Source organism: Dipodomys spectabilis, unplaced genomic scaffold (assembly GCF_019054845.1).
Source record: "Dipodomys spectabilis isolate Male_0828 unplaced genomic scaffold, ASM1905484v1 ptg000002l, whole genome shotgun sequence".
Classification (NCBI taxonomy): Eukaryota; Metazoa; Chordata; class Mammalia; order Rodentia; family Heteromyidae; genus Dipodomys; species Dipodomys spectabilis.
Genome location: NW_024870679.1, coordinates 57966028 through 57991906, shown reverse-complemented (window position 1 = coordinate 57991906; position 25879 = coordinate 57966028). Strand labels below are relative to the sequence as shown.

Genomic DNA, 25879 nt, shown 5'->3' with positions numbered 1-25879 from the left:
TTGTGTTCAAAATAGTATTTATCAAGCCTCTAGTCAGCCTCTTCAGCTAATTAACCTCTTGATATGAATTTTGCAATCAAGGCCTAATTAGAACTTTCTTCCTTTCTCCCTATGTCTGCACCTTCAGGGGAGGCTTCAGGGATTTATGTGAAAAGTGTAATACCAGGCAGTGCGGCGTACTACAATGGCCAGATCCAAGTGAATGACAAAATAGTTGCTGTGAGTAATTGCACTCTTTTAGATTTCCATTGAATTGGGGAAAAAAAAAAACCCCAGAAGTTTTTTTGTTTATGTTGTAGTTAGAGAGGAGGGTGAGTAAGTGGAGGTTCATAGGTTTTGAAAATATTATTTCCTCAGTTACCATAAAATCTTATTCATTTGGCCATGAATAGCCTGAAGTCTGATTTTTTTTTTCTGTGAGTGAAGAAACAGATCACTAACTGTATTGATGTGGAAAAAGCAATATATTACGTAAATGGAAACAAATATATTTGAAAGGTGTTCTGTTCTACTAGGAAGTTATTTTCCATGTCAGGTGCCCATGGCTCATGCCTGTTCAGGAAGCTGAGATCTCAGGATCTTGCTTTGAAGCCATTTTGGGCAGAAAAGTTGGTAAGACTGATTTCAAATTGGCCAGCAAAAAAGCCACAAGTGGAAACGTGGCTCAAATGGTAGAGTGACAGGATTTAAGAGATAATGTTAAGGCCCTGAGTTCAAGGCCAAGAACCAACATATTTGTGTGTGTGTGTGTGTGTGTGTGTGTGTGTGTGTCCATATAGATGTATTATATATAGGTATTTTTTTCAAGTCTCTTTTTGCTTTTTTTTTTGGGGGGGGGGTTCAGTCGTAGGACCTGAACTCTGGGCCTGGGCGCTGTCCCTCAGCTCTTCAGCTCAAGGCTAGCACTCTACCACTTGAGCCACAGCGCCACTTCCGGCTTTTTTCTTTTTGCTTATGTGGTGCTGAGGAATCAAACCCATGGCCTCAGGCATGCAAGGCAAGCGCTCTACCACTGAGCCACCTCCCCAGCCCTCTTTTTGCTTTTTACACTCACTCATTTCATGTACAATTAATTAAGTAACCACAAATCAGTTCTTTTCTTCTTTTTTTCTTTTATGTATTAGTATTGGGGCTTTGAACCCAGGGCATTGCTCTCTTTCTTGGCTTTTTTTTGGTTCAAGGCTCGTGTTCTACTGCTTGAGCCATACCTTCACTTCCAGCTTTTGCTGGTTAATTTGAGATAAAAATCTTTTGAGGGCTGGGAAGGTGGCTCAGTGGTAGAGTGCTTGCCTCAAATGCACGAGGCCCTGGGTTCGATTCCTCAGTACCACATAAAAACAGAAAAAGTTGGAAGTGGCCCTGTGGCTCAAGTGTTAGAGCACTAGCCTTGAGCTGAAGAGCTGAGGGATGGTGCCCAGGCCCAGAGTTCAAGCCCCATGACTGACCAAAAAAAAAAAAAAAACTCTTGAATTTTGTCTGCTTGGGCTGGCTTCAAACCTGAATCCTTAGATTAAGATTAGTAGCTAGGATTGTTGGCACGAGTCACGGGTACCCTGCTCACTAATTTTTCTTTTCCCCATCTTTTTGTGAAAGTAGTTTTTTTACTTCAGTAATTTTAGGTACACTTAAAATTGAAATATTTTATCTATATGAAAATATAACTTTTACTACTTAAACTTTATTTCCCCCATTTAGTGGAAAAAATTCATGTTACCTATTTGCAGAATCTTTATGTTTATATATACAATATACCCATACAAGAGTTTTATAGAAACACAGTATGGTAAGATTTGAATCTTCACCATTGCTATAATTAAAAATGGAGGGGGTTACCTTGAAACCTTTGATGGATTTATGTGTTACTGTTTTAGGTGGACGGTGTGAATATTCAGGGATTTGCCAATCAGGATGTGGTAGAAGTATTACGAAATGCAGGGCAGGTGGTACACTTGACCCTCGTGCGCAAGAAAACATCCCCAGCCCAGTCTTCCTCTGAATGGCCTTCTGACACAGGTGATTAATGCCACCGCTCCTCTCCCCTCCAAAGAGCCAAGGTTTACTAAAGAATAGTGAAGATACGCTCTGTGAATTTGAGTAAGAAAAAAATAGTTCATCCCGTGTAACGTGGCGAGGGAGAAATTTGTCAGCTTGTCTTTGTTTATGATAATGTGTTAGGGTGTGCACTCTGACAAAGCTCTAACAGCTACTTAATGGAGATAGAAATTACTTTTCAAAAGGCCCCTAAATGTCATTTGTTATTCCCTCTCTCCCTTTCCCCCTTTCCCCCTCTCCCTTCCCCTCTTCCTCCCTCCTTCTTTTTTTCTCTCTCTCTCTCCCTGCCTTTCTCTCTCTCTCTCTCTCTCTCTCTCTCTCTCTCTCTCTCACACACACACACACACACACACACACACACACACACACACACACACACACACACACACACACACACACACACACACACACACACACACACACACACACACACACACACACACACACACACGGACCAGCACAAAAAAAAATTCCCAGTTGCTGAGAAATATTTTATCTTCCTGTTCCTTGTTAAATTCTTTCCCCCTTAAAACCTCATAAAATAGAGGCCTAAATACATGCATTTCATGTGTTATATTTATCCCTCTCTCTCTCTTTTGGAGTGTATGTGTGTTAGTGCGTATATATGTGCAAGGGCTTGACCTCAGGGCCTGGACACTGTCCCTTAGCTTTTTCACTCAAGGCTGTCATTCCACCACTTGAGCTATAGCTCCACTTCTGGCTTTTTGCTAGTTAATTGGAGATAAGATCTTATGGACTTTCTAGGTTGGCTTCAACCATGATCTCAGACTCCTGAGTAGCTAGGATTATAGGAATGAGCTACTAGTGCCTGGCTTCTTTGGTTTCTTCTTTTCTTTTCTTTTCTTTCTCTCTTTCTCTCTCTCTTTCTTTCTCTCTCTTTTTCTCTCTCTCCTTCCTCCCTTCCCTCCCTCCCTCCTTCCCTCCCTCCCTCCCTCCCTCCTTCCTTCCTTCCTTTCTTTCCCTCCCTCCTTCCTCCTTTCCTCCCTTCTAGTCAGTCCTGGGACTTCAATTCAGGGCCTGGGCACTATCCCTGAGCTTTCTTTTGCTCAAGGTTAGCACTGTACCACTGGAGCTACAATGCCACTTCTGGCTTTTTCTGTTTATGTCGTACTAAGGAATTGAACTGAGGGCTTCATGCATACTAGGCAAGTACTCTACCAGTAAGTCACATTCTCAGCCCTTCTTTGGTTTCTTAATCTAGAAGAATCCTCCATCTCTGCCTCTATGGCATAGACTTTTGGAAGGGACTAGCTCATTTTTCAATGGAATGTCCCACTTTTTTTTTCTTTTTTTTGGCTGTCGTGGGGCTTGAGCTCTGGGCCTGGACACTGTTCCTCAGCTCTTCAGCTCAAAGCTAGCACTCTACCACTTGAGTCACAGAGCCACTTCCAGTTTTCTGAGTGGTTTATTGGAGATAAGAGTCTCAAGGACTTCCCTGCTTGACTGGCTTTGGACTGCCATCCTCAGATCTCAGCCTCCTGAGTAGCTAGGATTATAGGTGAGAACCACCAGCGCCCTGCTAATGTCCCACTTTTGATGCATTCTTTTTGGCATTATTTAACTTCCTTTTCTAGCTGTTGTTTCTTCTGAGTTAGAAGCTAAAACTAAAGTGAGATTCAGGTTAAAACTACTGAGGGTAGAGGGCTAGGCATGGCTCAAGTGGTAGAACATTTGCCTAGGACTCAAGTTCAAACTGCAATACTTCCAAAGAAAGAAAAAGATCATAAGCAATTAGTAATTATTTAACAAATAACCATAGTTGATTCTTCATCTTTTCTTATGTTTAAGAGATTATAGATAGGGACTGGCTGAAATGGGAAACTCCTGTCACTTTATTTAGCTCAACTGAGCAATGGAAGGCAATCCTCAGTACCCACGGGAGTTTCAGTCACCTCATTGCATTTTATAAGGTTACCTAGGTAGACTTGTTTGCTGTACACATCATAGTGTGCCAGAGAGATTTGTTGGTTATGTGGCACAACTAGAGCATAAAACTTTGGCAGTTGTTTCTCTTTCTGAAGGCATATTAAAAAGCATCTATTCTTCTTTGTCATAGATTCAACTTTGCTTTTCTCTTCCATCGACTAGTTCCCCCGCCTCCTTTTTTTTTTTTTTTCAAACACTATTAACAAGTTTCTTTTTGGAACTGACTGGTTTCCCAAAGGGATTTTAGGTCAAACAAATCATAGATATAAGTTACCTGAGCTGCTTACAATGAAGTTGTGCAAAGGAAAGCAAGAGTGACGTAAATAAAAATGAAATGAACTTAATAGGAGTGAATAACTACAGCACTTAAATATGGCCATCACCTATCAGTGGTTAAAGTTAGCAATTCTTATTTTAGGAACTGTTGTAGAACCACCCAAAACACCAGTCCTCTGTCTGCCTGATGCTGTGGACACAGAAACGAACTTGGATGAAGATGAGGACAATGGAGAAAGCATGTATAAGGACAACATACAAGCCTTAGACAAACTGGGTAGGCCCAAAGCATTTACCTTGTTTACCATTTCTTCTCTTTATAGCTATATAATGTGAATAATATTGGAGACATCGTGGAGGTTTAAAATGGGGTTTTCTTAATGGTGAAATCGTGATATTTTGGCAGTAGGATATCAAGCATATTTTGTTTCATCTCTTTTTCTTTAATTGTATTATATTCGAGTGCTTACTCAGTAGTTTATAGTATTTTCCTTTTCCTCCTTCCCTCTCCTTTTTCTTCCCTCCCCTCCTCCTTCCTTCTTCTTCCCTTTCCCTATCCCCTCCCCCCCCACCTCCTCATTTCTTTTTTGTACCAATACTGGGACTTCAACTCTGTGCTCTCACTTGGCCTTTTTGCTTAAGGCTGATACTCTTCCACTTGAGTCACAGCTTTACTTCTGGCTTTTTGCAGGCTAATCAGAGGTAAGAGTCATACAGACTTTTCTGCCCCTGATGGCTTTGGACCACAATCCTGGGATCTCAGTTTCTTGAGTAGCTAGGATTACAGGCATGAGCGAGCAGTACCTGGCACTATCTTATTTCTTGTTCTTAGCATTTCTGGTTCCTGCATGTCTCAGTTTGTACATTATTATTGATATATCTGTCTCTGTAGATTACATCTATCTCTATCCATCTAGCAATGTTTCCTTTTCCACATAAAAATTAATAATGTATACATTTTTGTATGGTGTATTTTTTAATTTTTTTTTATTATCCTTAAGTAGTTGTACAAGGGACTTTCAATTCAACATGTAAGTTTATGAGTATAATGCTTCTTAGTGTCACCTCTTCCCTCTCCCCCATTTCTCCCAACCCCCACTCATCCTCTCAACTTACCTGGTTCCATTTTCATATATGTACATTAAATATTATGACTATTTGCCCATCCTTCCTCTCTTCATTTGTATTTGTTCTCTTTTTATTGCTTTGCAACTTTGTCCTTTTGCCATGTACTTTGGTACTTCACCAGTTATCACGGTCTCCCTTTTGAAAGCATGTTGAGCCCCATCTACTTCCCTCCAAGGGAGCTGGGAAGCTTTGCCATGTGGAAGTCCTGGAATGCTCAACACCATCCAAGTCTCAGCTTTCCTTTGTCCTGTCTTGGGAAAGAATAGCCTGAGGAAGGTAGACATGAACATCTCATTCAATTTGGAAACCTATGTTGTTGTGCTTTTTGACTCAGATAGATAACAATTAGTTTTTGCTGTTTTAATTTAGTTGAGCCCAGATAACTTCAGTGAACTATCAGGTGAAAATCAAACACATTCTTTTTTTTTCTTTTGGTGCTACTAGTTGTTGAACTTGGGGCTTTTTACTTGCTAGGCAGGTGCTCTACCACTTGAGCGTGCTCCCAGCCTTTTTTGCCTTAGGTATTTTCTGAGAGAGCCTCATGTTTTTGATGAGCCAGCCTGAACCATCATCTTCCTATTTATATTTCCTGGATAGGCATTTCCCCATATCCAGCCACTGGTTGAAATGGAGTCTCATTAACTTTTTTTTGGTCATGCTGGCCTTGAACCACAGTCTTCCCAATATTTTCCTGCCAAGTTACTGGGATTACAGGTCTGAATCTTTCATTTAGTCTTGTTTTTGAGGTAGTTTCACTGACTAGCCTAAGCTGGTCTGAAAGCCTTGATGTCCTGCCTTGGGCTCCCCAGTACAAAATCTGTACTTCATGGAGAAACTTAACTATATTTTAAAGTTAATGCATATGTATAAGAGAGTACCACAGAGGTCTTCCAACAGCTATGAAGTTAGCTTTCTTTTTTGCCTATAGAATAATTGTTTAAGATAGTCATGCTATTGTTCTGTTTGATCATTGATGCAGCCTAAGATTTACTGAGCTGTTGAAAGTAAAATTAATCTCTTTCTTCTGGCACTCAGGCCTTTGTGCTGTGCTCTAAAACACATGACTGCATTTCCATTGTGTAAGTGAAAGGTAAAAATATAGTCAAAAGAATTGTTGGTGAAATGTCAACATTATTTCATACATGTATATGAACTGTCATCAGACTGCCATGTTTTTAATCATAGAATTCAGCCAATTCATTGCAGATTTTGTTCAGATTCATCTACCAGATAAGAAATTGCTGTCTGGAAGAAATTTAACAGGCAAGATGTTGAAACTGTTAATTAAAGAGTTTAAGAACTCTTGGAATTTCTTAAAGAAATATTAACCAGCAAAGGTACAAATGTGCAGAGCTGAGATGAATTTGGTATTTTATTTTTAATAGGTTCTTCGGTTAAGTACTCTCTACGTGTAATTTAGCATGTCTGTTACTAGTTCCTGGATATTCCCTTGTAAATGTCATAATTTAAGTTCTTTAGTGTTCATTAGTTTTAGTCTCTGATTTCTGCAGTTTGCTGTTTAACGTAATGATTTGTATTGTGTAATTAAACACCAAAGCACCTGCAATGAGCTATGTTGAAGACTGAAAGAGCTGATACTGCACATTCCATTTGACTTTAGGCAGATGGTTGTGTCCATTGTGATAAGTGTTGTGTGATTTGTCCAGTCTTAGGACAAAAGTAAGAGAGTTTAACTTAGAGAAAAGATGGACATTTTTCATCCTTTGCTATTCATGTGGATATAAGTTGAAGTTACAGTTTTAGTACTTTGATCTTTTATCTATTAGGCATTTTTCAGACTACTCACTGTTCTGAGTTTCTAGACAATCATATAGAGAAAGAAAAGACCTTTAAAATCTGTATTAGCTCTTTGGAATGATCTTAATATATGCAATGAAGGTAGTACATCAAGAACATTGTACAAGTCAGGCTCCAGAACTTCACGTCTGTTATCCTAGCTACTGAGTAGGCTGAGATGTGGAGGATCCAGCTATAAAGCCAGCAGGGGAACAGAAGTCTGGGAGACTCCATCTCCAATTAATTATCAAAAAAAGTGTTGGAGATGTTACTGGTGATAAAGCACCAGCCTAGCAAGCAGGCTGAGCAAGTAATGAGACTCTGAGTTCAAATCCTAGTACTACCAAAAAACTTAAAATTAAAAAGATACAAATATAGTAATAACCTAGTAGTAACACAAGACTGCTGTAAAAACAAAGTTTCTATTACATGAAAGCTCTTTGAGCTGTGAATCAAGCAATACAAGCTCATATGGAAGCCTGCCTCCTAACACTGTGATTGGGGATCATAAAGATACCTTGATAGGTTTTCACCTTTCTACCTGGTAGATGTATTGCTGCTACTTTGAACTAATTTAACATTTAAATTAAATCCTCGTAATCCAGTTGAATTTGTGTGTGTGTGTGTGTGTGTGTGTGTGTGTGTGTGTGTGTGTGTATGAATGAGCATTGTCGGATATCTATATATAAACTGTATATCTTCATATTTCACCTATCATTTTTTCTTCTGTTTGAAATTCTCCTTTTGTCACAGCCAGTCTTTCCATTTTACATTAGTCTTATAAGTCACTTTTGATTTCCATTTTTCTAGTAGGCTTGTTTAGGCACTTTCTTTTATATTTATTTTCTTATTGTACTGTTATTAACAAACTTAGTAAAATGTGTTTGGCTCACAGTAGCTTCATTTTTTTTTTTCTTTTAATATCCAGAAAGAGTCCCAGGCTCTCTAGAAAATGAGCTGAAATCCAGATGGGAGAACCTACTGGGTCCTGATTATGAAGTAATGGTATGTTAATATTTTCTAATTACCAACATTCACTTCTCATTTCACATCAAGCTCCTAATACTAACATTGGAAGAAATGGGTGAGTGGATGAGTCAAAGAATAGCCAGACTTCTTTCTCTTACTTCCGTCTTTCTTCCCTATTGGATCAATCAATTGATTTTTTTTTTAAAGCATTTTAAGCCGTAAGAACAATTAAGGACTGCACATAAGCTTCAGTTACAATTAGCAGATATTCAGTTCATGTTGAAACCATTTAAGTTGACAATAGGCAGGAAAGTACTAGAGAGAGAGAGAGCTTGCCTTTAAATTTATAACCTGTATATTCTGCTTAAAATTGCTGCCTCTTTTTAATGATTGCTTTTATGATTTGTTTGTTTTATTGCACCCTGAAAGGGATGTGGAAATTAGTACTATGTTTCACAAAGAACCTTACAGTTTTATGAGAAAAATGAAGGAATGATTAGCAAATGTATTTAGATAAACAGGAAGTAATTTAGGTGGAGTGTAATTATATAATACCTGTGATCTGTTAGCTTTCCTTTCACCTGTGATTAGATTCATCTAGAAGGGACTTATTCCATTTTCCCATATGAATGCACATGAAGATAGAAAGTTTTGTTAGAAAGCTTATAACCATGTCCATCCAATGTGTTAATAATCAAACATTCTTTTAAATTCCTAATGACATTTACATTTTCTTACATATGTTTCTCATTGACAATGGATAGCTATCTGGAGAATCTTTTTCTGTGTTTGGTTTTTAGTGTCTAGCCACTATCTATTGTTTGACAGTATCTAGTGTTGTTAAGATGAGTCATGGTACAAATTTTGTGCTTGCCTATCCACTCTTATAGCTGCTGCTTCTCTGCTTCACAGATTTAGAATGCTGTTTGTCATTAGACTGTCACCTAGCAAAAGGCCTTCCTCCTGTCCCCAGTGGTTTGATGCTCTGAGAAATGGAGAGTGCTTATATGTACTGATGATCTGTTTTGTCATGGGCTTATTGTTTAACTTCCATCCTCCGCATAAACCACCTTTTCAGATCTCATGGTGAGGTCATAGCAGGGAGACTAGACAGACTAGACAGAGGAGACAGAATCCTAGCTACTCAGGAGGCTGTGATCTGAGGATTGAAGTTCAAAGCCAGCCTAGACATAAAAGTCTGTGAGATTCTTACCTCCAGTTAACTGTTGAAAAGCTAGAAGTGGAGCTGTAGCTCAAGCGGTGGAGTGCATCCCCTTCCCCAAATTTGAAGTTGTTGAACTTTATTTTTTTGTGTTAGTACTGGGGCTTTAAAAACTCAGGGCCTGGGTACTCTCCCTTAGCTTTATCACGCCAGGCTAGCAATCCACTACTTGAGCCTCTTGTCTGCTTTCAGTTTTTGGATTTTTGTTGTTGTTTTTTAAATTTTACTTTATTTTAAAGATGCTATACAGAAGGGTTACAGTTCCATGAGTAAGGCAATGAGTACATTTCTTGTCAAACATTGTTACCCTCTCCTTTGTTGTTCTCCCACTATCCCTTCCTCCCCCTACCTCCCTCACTTTCCCCAATCCCTGAAGTTGTAGCTTTCAGTTTTTTCTCCTGGACTTTTCAGCCCAGACAGGCTTCAAACTTTGATCCTCATATCGTGGCCTCCTGAATAGCTAGGACTACAGGCATAAGCCACTGGTACACAGCTGAATTTAGAACTTTAAAGTGATAGCTTATTTATTCAAATTATAGCTTGTTCTGAGAGATGAAAGGCAAAAGGGAGAGGTGAAGCCGGATGGATGAGTGAATAAATGCAAGTACTCAACTATGATTTCACTTTCTTCCAAGTTCTACTTACTTAAATGCAGCACTTTAGAAGCTTTTGTTGGATCATTGTTAAACTTATCCCCTCTCTCCAGATGGACCATATTTTATTAACAACTTACAGATGCAAATCACTAGTAAAATACTTTTGCTTGCAAGGAATTCACTTTTGTGGATGTCCACCATTGAAGCTCCGAACAATAGTTGTAGGCCAGGATCAAAAGATTTGAATAGGGCTGGGAAGGTGCCTCAGTGGTAGAGTGCTTGCCTTGCATGCATGAGGCCCTGGGTTCGATTCCTCAGCACCACATAAGCAGGAAAAAAAAAAGCCGGGAGTGGCGCTGTGGCTCAAGTGGTAGAGCGCTAGCCTTGAGCTGAAGAGCTGAGGGACAGTGCCCAGGCCCAGAGTTCAGGCCCACGACCGGAACCAAAAAAAAAAAAAAGATTTGACTATTCCCCCAGACTCCCACAGAAGGCTAGGTCTGTCTGTCTGTACTTCTGCCAGCTGTCTTTCTTGGGAGATGAGTTTGTTGTAGGAAAGCAGATGTTCCTGTGTCTTCAGACTTACCTGTCTTTAGTAACCCTGCACATTTTAAGGCCTAATTTTGAAAGTAGAGATGTCCATACTTTTGGTTTTGTCAAGAGTCATTTTATTAATGGATTCAGTACAATAGGAGATTATATTAAAGTTTTAGGGAATCATGGATTTTCAGATATGATACTGTCAGTTATTTGGATCTACTGATTCCATATTTGTGGGTTCTGCATTCTTGGATTCATCCAATTGTGTGGATCATAAATAGTTGCAAGCATTCTATCTGTACTAAACATACACAGGTATTCTTCTGCACATGTCATCACTTTCTAAGAAACATGGTATGATAACTATTTGCAAACTTTTACCTTGAATTAGGTGCTAATCTGCAGATGATATAACGTATAGTAAAACATGGGTACATTATGTGTACATATATCTTTTATTAAGGTAGGAGCATCTGGATTTTGGTTCTGGAACCAACCTCCGCAATAGAAGGGATGGATATATATGTACCTGTGTGTATATATGCACATATATACATATACATATATATATATATATACACCATATATACATACACATATACATATATACACATCTATGTATATACACATATGTAAATATACATTTAGACATATGTGCATATGTATATGTACACATACACAGATATGTATATATGTATATAGATATATACATAGATATGTATATATATGTGTGTCTTTAATTTTTAGACAATTTACAAGTAAAGATGGATGGTGGAGAGCACAAAGAACCTACTCTGAAATGTGTTGTATCTTGTAGATTTCAGAAATATAGAAAAGATTCCCCCATGGTTATGAATATATGGGTTTTACAGATATGTTCAAGAAATTCAGGAGAACATAGTTTTGCTTTTACAAATATGGCCATCTTTCCTTGTCAATCCAGGTTGCCACTGTGGACACACAGATTGCAGATGATGCCGAGTTACAGAAGTATTCGAAGGTAAGCACTCTGTTCTGTTTCCTTTGTGGGGAAGAACCAAATGAGCACTGTGAACTGAAGCTTCCAGGTCCTCCATGCCTGTTTTCAGGAAGTGGGATGTTTTTCATCAGTAGAATATTTTGGTATAAGAGTTAGGTATACCTGGGCAGAAAGTGGGATCCCTATGCTTCTTCCAGAAACCAGAACCCCAGCTTTGAGTCTTTGGCCCACATTCTCAGGAGTATAAAGAGTACATTAGGTTATGTGCCTGTGTGTGTGTGTGCGTGTGTGTGTGCGTTTGTCAGCCAATGTGTGCCAGTATTCGAACTGCGGGCCATGGTATTATCTCTTAGCTTTTTCTTTCAAGTCTGGCTCCCTACCACTTGAGTCACCCCTCTACTTTTAGCTTTTACTGGTTCATTGGAGATAGGAGTCTCCTGGTCTGTCTTGCTAAGTCTGTCTTTGAACCACTAGCCTCAGATTACAGGCATGAACCCCTGGTGCCTGACAAGAGTTATTTTAGCTTTTCCTTGGGTGCCAGTGGCTTGTGCCTGTAATCATAGCTATTTGATAGTCTGAGGTCTGAGAATCATAGTTCAAAGCCAGCTCAGGAAGGAAAGTCTATGAGACTCTTATCTCCAACAGATGACTAAAAGCTGGAAGTGGAGCTATAGCTCAAGTGGTTGATTGCTAGCCTTAAGCAAAAAAAAAGCTTAGGGACAGTGTGTAGGCCCTGAGTTCAAGCCCTAGGACTGGCACAAAAAAATAAAAAAAGCATTGCACAAATTTTAGGAAGTCTTGAAAAATGTATCCTAAAAGTCAAAACTGTTAAGACTGGGATTAAAGACTACGAAAGTCTGAGGTCCACACGTTCAAAGATAGAAAAAATGGTCTGTGTTAAAATAGGAAGTAGGGGCTGGGAAGGTGGCTCAGTGGTAGAGCGCTTGCCTTGCATGCCTGAGGCCCTGGGTTCGATTCCTCAGCACCACGTAAGCAAAAAGAAAAAAGCTGGAAGTGGCACTGTGGCTCAAGTGGTAGAGCGCTAGCCTTGAGCTGAACAGCTGAGGGACAGTGCCCAGGCCCAGAGTTCAGGTCCCACGACCAGACCCCCCCCCCCAAAAAAAATAGGAAGTATTTTTCTTGACCTTAAAACATTCTTGGTAAGCTTTGTTTCTAATGCAAATCCAGGAAGGTAACTTCTATTGATCCTTTTCAACATATTTAGTGTCCTCTCCCTACAATTTAAATTTGTAGTTTCTCTTCTGATTTTTGGGTAGGTACTCTGCCATTTGATCTATGTCTCCAGGTCCTTTCAGCCCTGGTTCTTTTCTTTTCTTTTTTTTGGGGGGGGAGGGGTCTGGTCGTGGGGCCTGAACTCTGGGCCTGGGCGCTGTCCCTCAGCTCTTCAGCTCAAGACTAGCGCTCTACCACTTGAGCTACAGCGCCACTTCCGGCTTTTTTCTTTTTGCTTATGTGGTGCTGGAGAATTGAACCCAGGGCCTCATGCATGCAAGGCAAGTGCTCTACCACTGAGCCATCTTCCCAGCCCTGCCTTGGTTATTTTCAAGGTAGGATCTTGCTTTATCTGCTGGCCTGCTTGGGCCATGATCCTCCTACTTGTGCTTACTCTTGTTGCTGGGGATGACAGGTGCATGCGACTGTGTATAATTCAACTGTTAATGGAGATGGAGTCTCATGAACTTCTTTGGCTAGTCTGTCTTTGAACCACAATCCCCCTATTTCTGCCACCCACACAGCTAGGATTACAGGCTTGAGGCACTGGGCTTGGCACTTATGTGCACATTTTTAAAGCATGATTAACCAGTAGAGTTTTTTTCTCACCCTCCCTCCCTCCTTCACTGCCACCAGTCTTAACTTTACTCCTTTCCTCATCAGCTTATTTGCAGTCAAGGTACTTGTAACTGGTCTAAAGGAGTAGAAAGGCTGTGTCAAGCAGACTTTCAGAAACACCTTAGAAAACATTACCAGCACATTCATCAATTCACTCATGCATTCATTCATCAGAGATAATATCTATTCTGTACTCTTATCTAGTACCAGATGCTGGGATTGCAGAAGAGCTTAAAGCAGAAAGAAAAAAAAATCCTGGCATTATAGAGCTATTTTATTTACTTTTAACTTATAGTTTAGTGAGGGGAAACGAAACATAAATAGTATATGTAATATGTGTCCTGAGAATATTAAAGAAAGGGAAGATGAATAATGAATTCAGGAAAGAAGATGTGGTTGAAATTCTATATAGATTGGTCAGGGAAAACTTCCTAAAGATGATGACAATTGAAAAAAAATTCTTTTTGAGATGACATCTCAAGGGAAGCCTTGAACTGTCTTAGCCTACCAAGTAACTGGAACACATCAATGCTGAGCAGAATGTGTTTTTACTGGGTGGGGAAGGCCAGGTATTACAAGATGTGAGAGCCACAGATCTAGGTGTGGACTTTGCCCTAGGTGACAGAGTGACAGGTTCAAAGCAAAGGCATGTGATGATCTGTGATCCAGGTTTTCCTCCTGCCTCTTTTCATGCTTTCATTAGGAAAAATCATTTCATGCCTGTAGCTGCTGTTGCTGAGGGTCCCACTGTCAGCCAGAGCACCACTCTTGAGGATTTAAGAAGACTCTTCATGTGTGGTGGCTCATGATAATAGACAGGATCTTGTGAAGTGGGTGGAGTTGTAGGGAAGGGGGGGCGTGAATGTTATTTGCTATGGCTTGAGCACTTGCCACACTGCTTCTACGAAGCTGTTAATTAGGCATGAGATCTATTTTCCTGAATGTGGGGAAACTTGCACTCTTAGGGATGGCTTACGTGGCAAGTGTTTTCTAATAAGATCATCCCGGCACTGTGAGGACCCCCCCATTAGGCTGGTTCTGTGACCTTCAGAAAACACCAAGGGAGCAGCAGCAATAACTTTGGCATGCCAGGGTGACATAGCAGAGCCTCACAGGACAGACAGACAGACTTCACTCTAGTTCCCTCCTGAATTGTATTTTTGGAGCCAGAGAACATTACAATGTGGGTTTCCTTTCCCTGGCATGAGTACATGAACTTTTCAGGCAGTAGGTATCCTGGGCTCTCCAGGGGCTGCATGGTATCAGCACATGGCGCCAGGGGTTGGCCTCGAGCTCTTCTTATTTCCAGAGCACGTCCTGTGGATTTTGTGAATGTTCAGAATTAAGATTTGGAAGGGGCCGGACGCTGGTGGCTCATCCTGTAATCCTGGCTACTTAGGAGGCTGAGATCTAAGTAACACGGTTCAAAACCATCCAGGGCAGGAAAGTCCTGAAACTCTTATCTCCAATAAACCACCAGAAAACCTGAAGTGGCATTGTGGATCAAGTGGTACAGTGCTAGCCTTGAGCTAAAGAGCTGAGGGACAGCTCCCAGGCCCAGAGTTCAAGCTTCACCACCGACCAAAAAAAAAAAAAGATTTGGAAGGGGTGACAGACAAATACTATATAGATAGCTCTGTGATCACTAATGGATTTGTTGATAGTCTTGTATAAACTCTTAAGTACAGGCAACTAATTTTGAGGCCATTATCCTCAAGTGGTTCATCATTGCTTAAAAATGTAGAGAGAGCGCCGTGCGCTGGTGGCTCACGCCTGTAATCCTAGCTACTCAGGAGGCTGAGATCTGAGGATGGCGGTTCAGAGCCAGCCCGGGCAGGAGAGACCGTGAGACTCCTATCTCCAATAAACCACCAGAAAACCGGAAGTGGCGCTGTAGCTCAAGTGGTAGAGCGCTCGCCTTGAGCTGAAGAGCTGAGGGACAGCGCCCAGGCCCAGCCTTCAAGCCCCAGGACCAACCAAAAAAAAAAAAAAAGTAGAGAGAGCCAGGAACTGGTGGCTCATGCTTATAATTCTAGGAGCCTAAGATCTGAGGATCACAGTTTGAAGCCAGCCTGGACCAGAAAGTCCATAAGACCCTAATCTCCAATTAACCACCTGAAAACCAGAGGTAGAGCTGTGGCTCAAAGTGGTAAAGCTCTAGCCTTGAGCAAAAGAAGCTCAGAGACAGTGCCCAGGCCCAGAGTTCAAGCCCCATGACTGACAAAAAAAAAATGCGGGGAGAAAGAGAATACGAGAACATGAACCAGTTCTAGGGTTCTTTGCACTTCCATTTTGAGTTCCATGGGAAGTATCCTTCCCATCCCACTGGTACATCATCTTTGGAACTTTCCAGACTTTTTTGTCCCCCTGCAGCATTAGTATTTGTATTCATACTTGAGTATTTTGATGTCTCAATTTAGGATGTTAAGCACAGAACTTTTAGTGATGTGAATGGGCTATGCTTGTAATTCCCAGGTTGCAGGGGTAGCTCTCAGTCTCATTTGGTCTTCATCATTTTAACATGATGGTAATCACACAGCAGTGACACTTTTCTTAGATGCATTTCTTTGTGTCCTTACCTTGTCATATCAGGATTGTGAAAAATCTCTCCAATCCTTACTTTGTCAAGTTCAGTAGGACCCCTTGCAAAACATGTTTGACTGAGCATCAGGAAGTATGGCTATGTGAGTGAGAGTGTATGCATGTGTATAAAGGCATCCATCATCTGTTGAGCCCACTCTTGCCATCACAGGACCTTTTGCTCTAAGAACTCAGACTACTGAAAGGGCAGACACCTGCAGGGTGAATGTGGATGAAGTGGTTGATCTGGTTAGTTGCTACAAGCAGCTGGGACAGGTAATTAAACAGTCTGGCCAAGGAGCCTGCAAGCCGTGGGACACAAAGTTTCAGGAAGCTGCACTCAGATTTAGTTTCAGAACTAATAGTAGGTAGGCCTCCTTCAGATTGACAGAGTTTATAAACAGCATTTCCAGTGGGCTTGTTCAAGTATGATTGAAGATGGAGCATGTGTGTGTGTGTTCTTTCATGGTTTATGTTTTCTGAGGAGATTCCAGTGGTTATAGTGATCTGGAGGATCAGGCTCATAACTGAAGGGCAGGGAAGAACCTCAGCCCATTCCTGACTCACCTGTGCCATGGAAGTGAGGAATGGGGATCAACCAGGTGAATGGCAAAGATTAATTGGCCAGGTGCTGGTGGCTCACGCCTGTAATCCTAGTTACTCAAGAGGCTGAGATCTGAGGATCACAGTTTGAAGCCAGCCCAGGCAGGAAAGTCTGTGAAACTCTTATTTCTAATCAACCACCAGAAAACTGGAAGTGGTGCTAAGGCTCAAGGTGGTAGAGCTCTAGCCTTGAGCGAAAGAGCTCAATGACAGCACCCATACCCTGAGTTCAAACCACAGGACAAAAAAGAAAAGAAAAGATTGACTGTACAGAGGGTTGAGGTAGGCTTGGCAGGGGAGACTGGGATCACTCCCTTCTTTATCAGCCATTTATCTTTGATGGGCTATACTGTTTATCATATAAGTAACATGGGTCTCTGTGTACAGTGATGTCTTTGGATACTTCCTTCTATCTGTCACCACCATTTGCTCAGATAAGAGAAATCACAATTGTCCTTTCCCTCACCTCCTCTGAGCAGAGCCTCAGTAGGCTTTCTGCAGGGCTGAGTCACTCTTCCTGTCTCACCTCAAAAGTATTTTTCAATGGGTGCCAATGGTTCATGCCTGTGATCTTACCTACACAGGAGACTGAGACCTGAGGATTATGGTGCAAAGCCATCCTGTGTAGAAAAGTCTGTGAGACTCTTATCTGCAAAATCCAGAACTGGAGGTATAGCTTAAGTGGTAGAGTGCCAGCTTGAGCAAAAAAGCCAGGCAAAAGGCTAGAGAGACAGGGGCTGGGAAGGTGGCTCAGTGGTATAGTGCTCTAGATTCGATTCCTCAGCACCACGTAAGCAGAAAAAAGCCGGAAGTGGTGCTGTGGCTCAAGTGGTAGGGCACTAGTCTTGAGCCGAAGAGCTGAGGGACAGCACCCAGACCCCCCACGACCGACCAAAAAAAAAAAAAGAGAGACAAATGGCATATATTCTGTCTAATATGCAGAAATTAGATATAAAATGCACTGGGATATGATAAATTATACAGATTTTTAGATACACACAGTGAGACCAAAAGAAGATACTCTTAGGAGAGAAACACAAAGGTACAATGCCTAAGTGCCTCTTCGTATTTACATAAAATAATATACAGACTGAAATGAACTCCAAGATGTGGAACACAAAAGGTCTCCTTTATTTTTTTCTTTCCTTTTTTTTCTTATTTTAGTTTTTGATGGTCTGTCTTATTTACCTTATGTGTGGTATATTCAAGAGTATATCTTTGGAAGGGTTGGGGAAGGGTACAGAACTCAAGGGAAAAAGGGTGAAGTGTTACAGTGGAGCTCACTGGACACTAATGAAGAGTGAACTATACAACGCCTAGAGATGGGAAGGAGGGATTGGGAAAGAATAAGGAAACAGACACTTTATGAAAGGAAATATATTCATTACCTCATCACCTCTATAACAATAAGGTAAATTACAAAACAACAACAACAAAAAAGGCCAGGCAATAGTAATGAGGCTTTGAGTTTAAGCCCCTAGCACCAGTCTTTTTCTGTGGAATCTTCCTAGACCAACATCTCCACATCACCTCTACCCAGCTGCCTCTGTTAGGACCCTGAGCAGCTCCTTGCTATACTCATGAGAATTACAACTCATCTGTTTTCACCACCTGCTTATGCTTCCTTTGGGTACATCTCTTTGCATTCTTCCCATGTCAAGATCATGATCATCTTGATGCAGATTGGCTGTTTAATTGTTCACTTATACACCCATTGTCTTTCACCTTTCTGAATATTCTGTGAGGGAAAATATTATTCTGCTGTCACTAGATTTTTCCAGCTTGTGGCTCAATGCCTTGCACATAATTTTCACCCCAGAAGCATATGATGAATTCATATCCAAACTGGATGGTAGATCAGTAATATGTGGGAAGTGTTTACCTTTCCAAATGGGAATGACAGCCCCAAATTGTAGCATTTGCCAGTATCTATGGGGTAAATTCTACAGTGATTTTTTTTTTTAACTACTAAATGACATCACTGATCACTGACCTAGCAAGCAACACACAATTGTACTTTATTGTCAGCTACTCAACGGAATCAGGATTCTTGAATTGCCTGTCCTGGCTGCATATGACAGCTAAGCAAATTAATCATTTCATCTAACTCTTGCAGGTGTCTGCCCCTTTGGTGTTCTCTGAAGTCAGGGATATTTCTACCATACAGATATAAATCACTTCAAGAAAATAGTAGTAAAATGTAATAAGAACTAATAAGGAAGTGATAGATGTTGAGTATTTGTTATATTTATATTAAATATTTAATTTATTTTAAATATTCAGTTGCCCAATCTATCTATCTGTCTGTCTGTCTATCTATCTATCACCAATATGCCTGAACTGGGGCTTGAACTAAGGGTCTTGAACTCTTTGGCTTTTTCACTTAAGGCTGGAGCTCTGTGATTGAGCCATACCTCTGCTTCTAGTTTTTTGGTGGTTAATCAGAGATAGGAGTCTCACAGAGTTTTCTGCCTAGACTGGCTTCCAACTTTGATCCTCAAAGTTCAACCTACTGAGTAGCTAGGACTTAGTAGGGGTGAGTATCTGGCTCAGTGGTAACTTTATGTAACCTGATTTTTAGTAATGATTACATTTAGCCACTTGTAAAATATCTGGAAGTTGAACTGTCCTCTTTCCAGGGCCTGCTCCAGCACCCACTGGGAAGATCTCTGGGTAAACACTGATGACTCTCAGCCATTAGTATTTGGCTCATAAGCCAAGGAAGGAAGACAGTTGGCAGAGATTGTGAGCAAACTCTTGTTACAGATCCATTTCTCTGAGAGGTGCTGTCACCTCCATTAGCAGGACAAAAGAAATGACTTGTCTTCTATCTTGATGAGCACAGTTTGGTACAGTGCCTAGGCTGAGAGTAAGGCAGCAGTGCAAAATAAAGAGATCACAGGGAAGAGATGTAAAAACAACTGTGACCTTCAATGTAGGGTGCTAGAACATTGTGTATGTGTGTGTGTGTGTGAGAGAGAGTGTGTGTGTGTGTGTGTGTGTGTGTGTGAGAGAGAGAGAGAAAGAGAGAGTGTTGTGGGGTTTGAACTCAGGGCCTGGGTGCTGTCTTTGAGCTCTTTTGCTCAAGGCTAAAGCTTACCAATTTGAGCCACAGCATCACTTCTGGTTTTCTGTTGGTTAATTGGAGATAAGGGTCTCACAGACTTTACTGCCTGGGTTGGCTTTGAACCATGTTGCTTAGATCTCAGCCTCCTGAGTAGCTAGGATTACAGGTGTGAGTCACTAGCACCTGGCTACTAGAACATTCTAATTACCAGAGATAGCTGTCCGTCCATAGTTCTTGTAGTCAGGGGCACTTCATTTTGAGAAAATTTGCCCGGCCAGAAGTCCTTCAGGCCTGTTTTAAGTCATTGAGGTCAGCTGGACTACTTGGTCTAAATATTAGTTGGGGGACAGAAATGAGCCCCAGCTGGTGTCTGAAGCAAGGCCTCTGGAACTCTGGTGACTTAGCATAGATGACTGAGAGAAGGTGGTATCCCAAGAATGAGGCTCACAGAGAACAGGGAAATGTGGAAAAGGCTACACTGGAAATGCTTTGCCACCCTTGAAGGATTTTTTTTTTTGGGTCTGGTCGTGGGGCCTGAACTCTGGGCGTAGGCTCTGTCCCTCAGCTATTCAGCTCAAGGCTAGCGCTCTACCACTTGAGCCACAACGCCACTTCCGACTTTTTTCTTTTTGCTTATGTGGTGCTGAGGAATCGAACCCAGGGCCTCATGCATGCAAGGCAAGCACTCTACCACTGAGCCACCTTCCCAACCCTTTTGAAGGATTTTCTTGTTGTCATGTGTAGTTGGAGTTTGCTCTGTTATATTTATACCAACCAGGCTATCAGTATAGAAAATACAAATCTCAATTAGTGGCTTTTTAATGTATTTGAGTTTCTACAGCCACAATGAGAACTGCTAGTTCTGCCTTTGAAAATTTAGGAATTTGGTGAATCTGTCTTACTTTTGAACCCAACAAAGATGGATACAGCTAAAATATTTCCTCTTCTCTGATATAGCTGGCAGTCCCTGTCTTCTAGCTTAGCCTACACCAGTTCATATAAAGATATAAAGGATTCATATAAATGGAATCCATCCTAAGGTAATAATCACCCCCCCCCCCCCAAGTCATGATTGGAACATTATGGAAAAGAACATCTTTCACAGATTAGCTCAATTAACAGTATCAAGTACTGTCCCTAGGGCTTGAGGTTATGGAAATCCATTATGTGGAGGATGAAGCAATGAAGCAAACAGGATTCTAAGCCAGAGGATTGGTGATCATACCTATAATCCTAGCTATCCCAGAGGCTGATAGGTTCAAAACCTTGGCCAGAGTCTTAGTCCATGAGCCAGCAAAAAGCTAAAAGTGGAGGCATGTCACAAATAATAGAGAGCCAGTTTTGAGCAGAAATAGCCAAGCAAGAATGAGAGGCTCTGAGTTCAAGTCACTCTAATGGTGTGTGCATGCGTGTGTGGCATGTGCGTGCACATGCATGCACGCATGCACACATACAAACAAAGGCGATTCTGAACACTGTTGCAAGCTTTGATAGAAATGTGCTTCATTCCCCATGTTCTTCATTCCCAGTGCTCCTAGGCATGACACTGCTCTGGCAATGAAGTCAGTGGAACTGTGTAATTAAGGTAGTTAGGGTGTTCTTATTGGGGATGTGAAGAGTCTGTAGAGAGTGAAACTCTAGGAACACAGTGAGACCTGTACTGTGGTTGGAAGCAAGTCTTTGTCAGTCTCTCTCCATTCCAGGGACACTGCAAGGAAAGAGGGGTAAGAATAAGAGCATTGGCTTCTGCATTTTACTGAAGACTATGTTTCCTATTACTGTCTTTTGGGGCTCCGGTTGGGGTGGGTCCTGATTCAAGAGGTAGTGCTGGAGGGTCAGCTGTTCTCATGATGGAGGGTTAGCACCGGGTGTGTCATTGTCATGGCTCTACTTTGCTGCAGCTCCTGCCCATCCACACTCTGAGGCTCGGTATGGAGGTGGATTCCTTTGATGGGCACCATTACATCTCTTCAATTGCACCAGGCGGTCCTGTGGATACACTGAATCTCCTACAGCCAGAGGATGAGCTTCTGGAGGTAAAGTTCTGGGGAAGAAAGGTACAAAGACAGGACTTGTTTAAGTTCTAGGAAAAATGTGTCTACTGTGCTGGGAAGGTGGCTCAGTGGTAGAGCGCTTGCCTTGCATGCATGAGGCCCTGGGTTCGATTCCTCAGCACCACATAAGCAGAAGAAAAAAAAAAAGCTGGAAGTGGCTCTGTGGCTCAAGTGGTAGAACACTAGCCTTGAGCTGAAGAGCTGAGGGACAGCGCCTAGGCCCAGAGTTCAAGCCCCATGACCAACAAAATAAAGAAAAAAAAATGTGTCTACCATGTTTCAGTATGACCAATGTCCATGTCATGTTAGCCCTTGTGCTGGAAAAGTCCTAACAACTTATTGGATAATAAAGGAAGCAGAATCCTACCCTACGCTCATTTTATCCACCTGTAAAGATGTCAGAGATGTCTTTTTCAAGGTTTACCTGAATGATTGACTAAGAAAGGAATTGGAGCCAGGGGCAAGTGGCTCATACCTGTAATCCTAGCTACTCAGGAGGCTGAGATCTGAGGATTGTGGTTCAAAGCCAGCCTGGGCAGGAAAAGTCTATGAGACTCTTATCTCCAATAAACCACCAGAAAACCAGAAATGGTGCTGTGGCCCACGTGGTAGAGCACTTGCCTTGAGTTGAGGAGCCCAAGCCGATTTCAAGCCCCACAACTGACAAAAAAAGGAGTTGGAAAGCATCATTTGTCATTTTCTTAGCAAAATGCTACCTAAGGATCTAAGGATACTTGTTAGTGACATGATCTACATTTTTGTTTCCTTCCTGTATAGGCAGGACAATAGGCACATGTCATTGGCTTTGTCATCACAAGGCCAGGTATGGTAACAAGCTTGTGGACCAAGCCAAAGACTGAATGTGGTCATGGATTGGAAATGGTTGTATAATGTCCTGTATTCTGGAAGTGTGTACACCTATGCATTCTCTAATCAAAAGTCTGGATAATTGACACTTGATAGCACTTAAGAAGGTCTCAAGTTGAAGGATCTAGAGAAATATTGTGAATTCCAAAATAAAAAACATGTTTACTGAGTCATCTGAATGTAGACATTAAAATAAAATAAAATTTCTGTAGCCAGGCACTGGTAGCTTATTCCTGAAATTCTAGCTCTTCAGGAAGCTAAAATCTGAGGATCGTGTTTCAAAATCAGCTTGGACAGGAAAGACCAGGATATTCTTATCTCTGATTAACTAGCAAAAAGCCAGAATTGTAGCTATGGCTTAAGTGATAGAGCACTAGCTTTGAGCGAAAAAGCCAAGCATCAGCACCTAAGCCCTGAGTTCAAGCTCTAGTACCAATCATTCATACACACACACACACACACACACACACACACACACACACACACACACACACACACACACACACACACACACACACACACACACACACACACACACACACACACACACACACACACACACACACACACACACACACACACACACTTTGTAAAGTTAGCCAAATAAGCTCTTGGAGTATGCATGTGTGTGTGTGCCTGTATTTAATGTACTCTGTAGGGATTAAACCAGAAACACAAATGTGCTTTGGTGTTGGAAGGCTGTGCCAAGTCTCAGCCCAGAACAGCTATTTCCAGCAGCCATAAATCCCCATAGTGAGGACTTGGTAATGGGAAATGGGACTGATCCGTTTAACAGTAGAGTAGTGAGGAGGACTCGCAAGCACTGCTGTAATAATTGGAGACAATTCAAATGAATAAATAATGAGCTAAATAAATATTTAAAGCTACGCCAAGATAAAAACCTGAAAACTGACTTTCTAATTTGTTGAGCTGGAAGCACACAGTAATACTAAGTATGGATTGAATTCTTGCTTCCATTGCATATGTTTGCTGTTTTTAATACAGGTTACTTTCCATGCTATGTCATCCTTCCATTGGCACTGTTGATGTGATATGATCACTAATAGAATACCTCTTTACCACCCTATCTCCCACTTTTTTTTGATGCCAATACTGGGGCTTGAACTCACAGCCTGGTCACTGTGCCTGAGTTTTTTCATTCAAGCCAGTACCCTACCACTTGAGCCACAGCTCCATTTCTGGCTTTTTTTTTTTTTTGGTCTGGTTGTGGGCTTGAACTCTGGGACTGGGCGCTGTCCCTCAGCTCTTCAGCTCAAGGCTAGTGCTCTACCACTTGAGCGAGCCACAGCTCCACTTCTGGCTTTTTTTTTTTTTTTTCTGCTTATGTGGTGCTGAGGAATTGAACCCAGGGCCTCATGCATGCAAGGCAAGCGCTCTACCACTGAGCCACCTTCCCAGCCCTCCACTTCTGGCTTTTGGGTGATAAATTGGAGATAAGTCTTAGAGATTTTTCTTCCCAGTCTGGCATTGAACTGCGATCTTCAAATCTTAGCCTTCTGTGTAGTTAGGATTAGAGGCCCGAGCCACTAGCACCCAGAAACCCCACCCCTCCTTGTATAAATGTTGACTTCTAGATCTTCCAAGAAAACTCTTGTCTGCTGCTAAACTTGTGTCCCTTGCATCTTTTTATGGACATAACGACTTGGGACATGAGATTTGCTTTTCCAGTACTGCCAGTTCCCTGAAGTGCATGAGAGCCTTTTTACCCTGTGGTAATTTATTTGTAAATAATTAAGAGGCGGGGAGAGGAGTCTGGCTTGATGCTAAGTGCTGGGTATGTTACAGGCTTGAGAGTGGTTCCCTGAGAACCACTGTCTCGGGACTCTGCCTGCTACTGATTGGATGCTTCCAGCAGCTCAGGGCCCTCAGTTCTCCAGTGCAAAGACACATGTGTGGGAAGGCTGCTCCAAGTCCAGTCAGCCCTGCCAGCTAGCTGAACACTGGCACTGCACTTGTCAGAAATTAGCACCAAGAATATTAGAATAATAATGCTTCTAACCCTCCCAGGAAGGTAGGAGTCAGTTGTGAAAAGCCTGTTGTTAGCTTTGTGCCTCAGTTTATTGGGAGAAACAGACAAGTCAACTTTTGGTGACTTGTAGACAGAACTGAGCCAAACTGTTTGAGCTAAATTGGTCGATATGAAAAATTGCAATAGACTTAGTTGGTGCTAAGCATTTTTGTTATATGCCAAAATAATATGAAATTGGGATGAATTTTGATGATAGGAGTTAACCATTAATAAGGAAGAGTGACTTAGACGGACATGGAATACAGGCATAAATAACTTGGAAACTGACAGCTTCCTACAGATACTTGGTGGTCAAGTCAGTGAAGTTTACAGCAATGGAATGGATGTGAGACATGTGTATTTCATTTATTTAAGTGATTTTTTTTCCCTAAGGGCATTAAGAGTAAGATGTAAAGGAACATTGTGAATGAATGTTAAAATTTCACAGCTAAGTATTCTAGAATCGGCCATCTATACACTGTAAGACTTGTGATTTTGTGAGTGTGTGTGTGCAGATGCATATGTGCTTTCTAGTACTGGAGTTTGAACTCAGGGCCTTGTGCTCATTTGACTTATTTGCTCAGCTGGTGCTCTACCACTTGAACCATGCTTCCAGTTTGGTCTTTTGCTGTTTCATTGGGCATGTGGACTTTTGTGCCCAAGGTAGCTTTGGACCATGGTCTTCCAGGTCTCAGCCTCCTTACTAGCAAGGATTATAGAGGAAGATTATAGGCTACTGTTGCCCATCTAAGGTAAGAGATTTTTTTTTTAGTGGGGGGAGGTTGGTTATGGTGCTTGAACTCAGGGCCTGGACGCTGTCCCTGAGCCTCTTTTGCTCAAGGCTAACACTTGAGTCACAGTGCTGCTTCTGGATTTTTCTGAGTAGTTTATTGGAGATAAGATTCTCATGGACTTTTCTGCCCAGTCTGGCTTAGAGCCTCAATGCTCAGATCTCAACCTCTTGAGTAGCTAGGATTATAGGTATGAACCACCACCACCTGGCTAAGTGAGAAATTAACTACCTTAAATGTAGTGTTAATGTCTCTAGTGATATTATTCTTATGAAGTGAAAATGCACAAGGCATAGTGGGTTTTTTTTTGTTTGTTTTTTTTTGTCGGTCATGGGGCCTGAACTCTGGACCTGGGAGCTGCCCCTCAGCTCTTCAGCTCAAGGCTAGTACTCTACCACTTGAGCTACAGCACCACTTCTGCCTTTTTTCTGCTATGTGGTGCTGAGGAATAGAACCCAGGGCCTCATGCATTTGAGGCAAGCGCTCTACCACTGAGCCACCTTCCCAGCCCGGCAAAGTGGTTTTAAGAAGGCT

General features: G+C 41.6%; 1 protein-coding gene across 3 annotated transcripts in view; it reads left to right on the top strand.

Moving 5' to 3' along the window:
* Positions 1 to 25879, top strand: part of Patj (PATJ crumbs cell polarity complex component) — a 289250-nt gene that overhangs the window by 33092 nt on the left and 230279 nt on the right. For all 3 annotated transcript variants that reach the window (XM_042675626.1, XM_042675631.1, XM_042675635.1), the window contains exons 10-15: positions 128 to 219; positions 1872 to 2013; positions 4418 to 4552; positions 8129 to 8205; positions 11468 to 11524; positions 21506 to 21640. In XM_042675626.1, coding sequence (XP_042531560.1) covers positions 128 to 219; positions 1872 to 2013; positions 4418 to 4552; positions 8129 to 8205; positions 11468 to 11524; positions 21506 to 21640 — 638 coding nt within the window. The remainder of the gene's footprint in view (positions 1 to 127; positions 220 to 1871; positions 2014 to 4417; positions 4553 to 8128; positions 8206 to 11467; positions 11525 to 21505; positions 21641 to 25879) is intronic.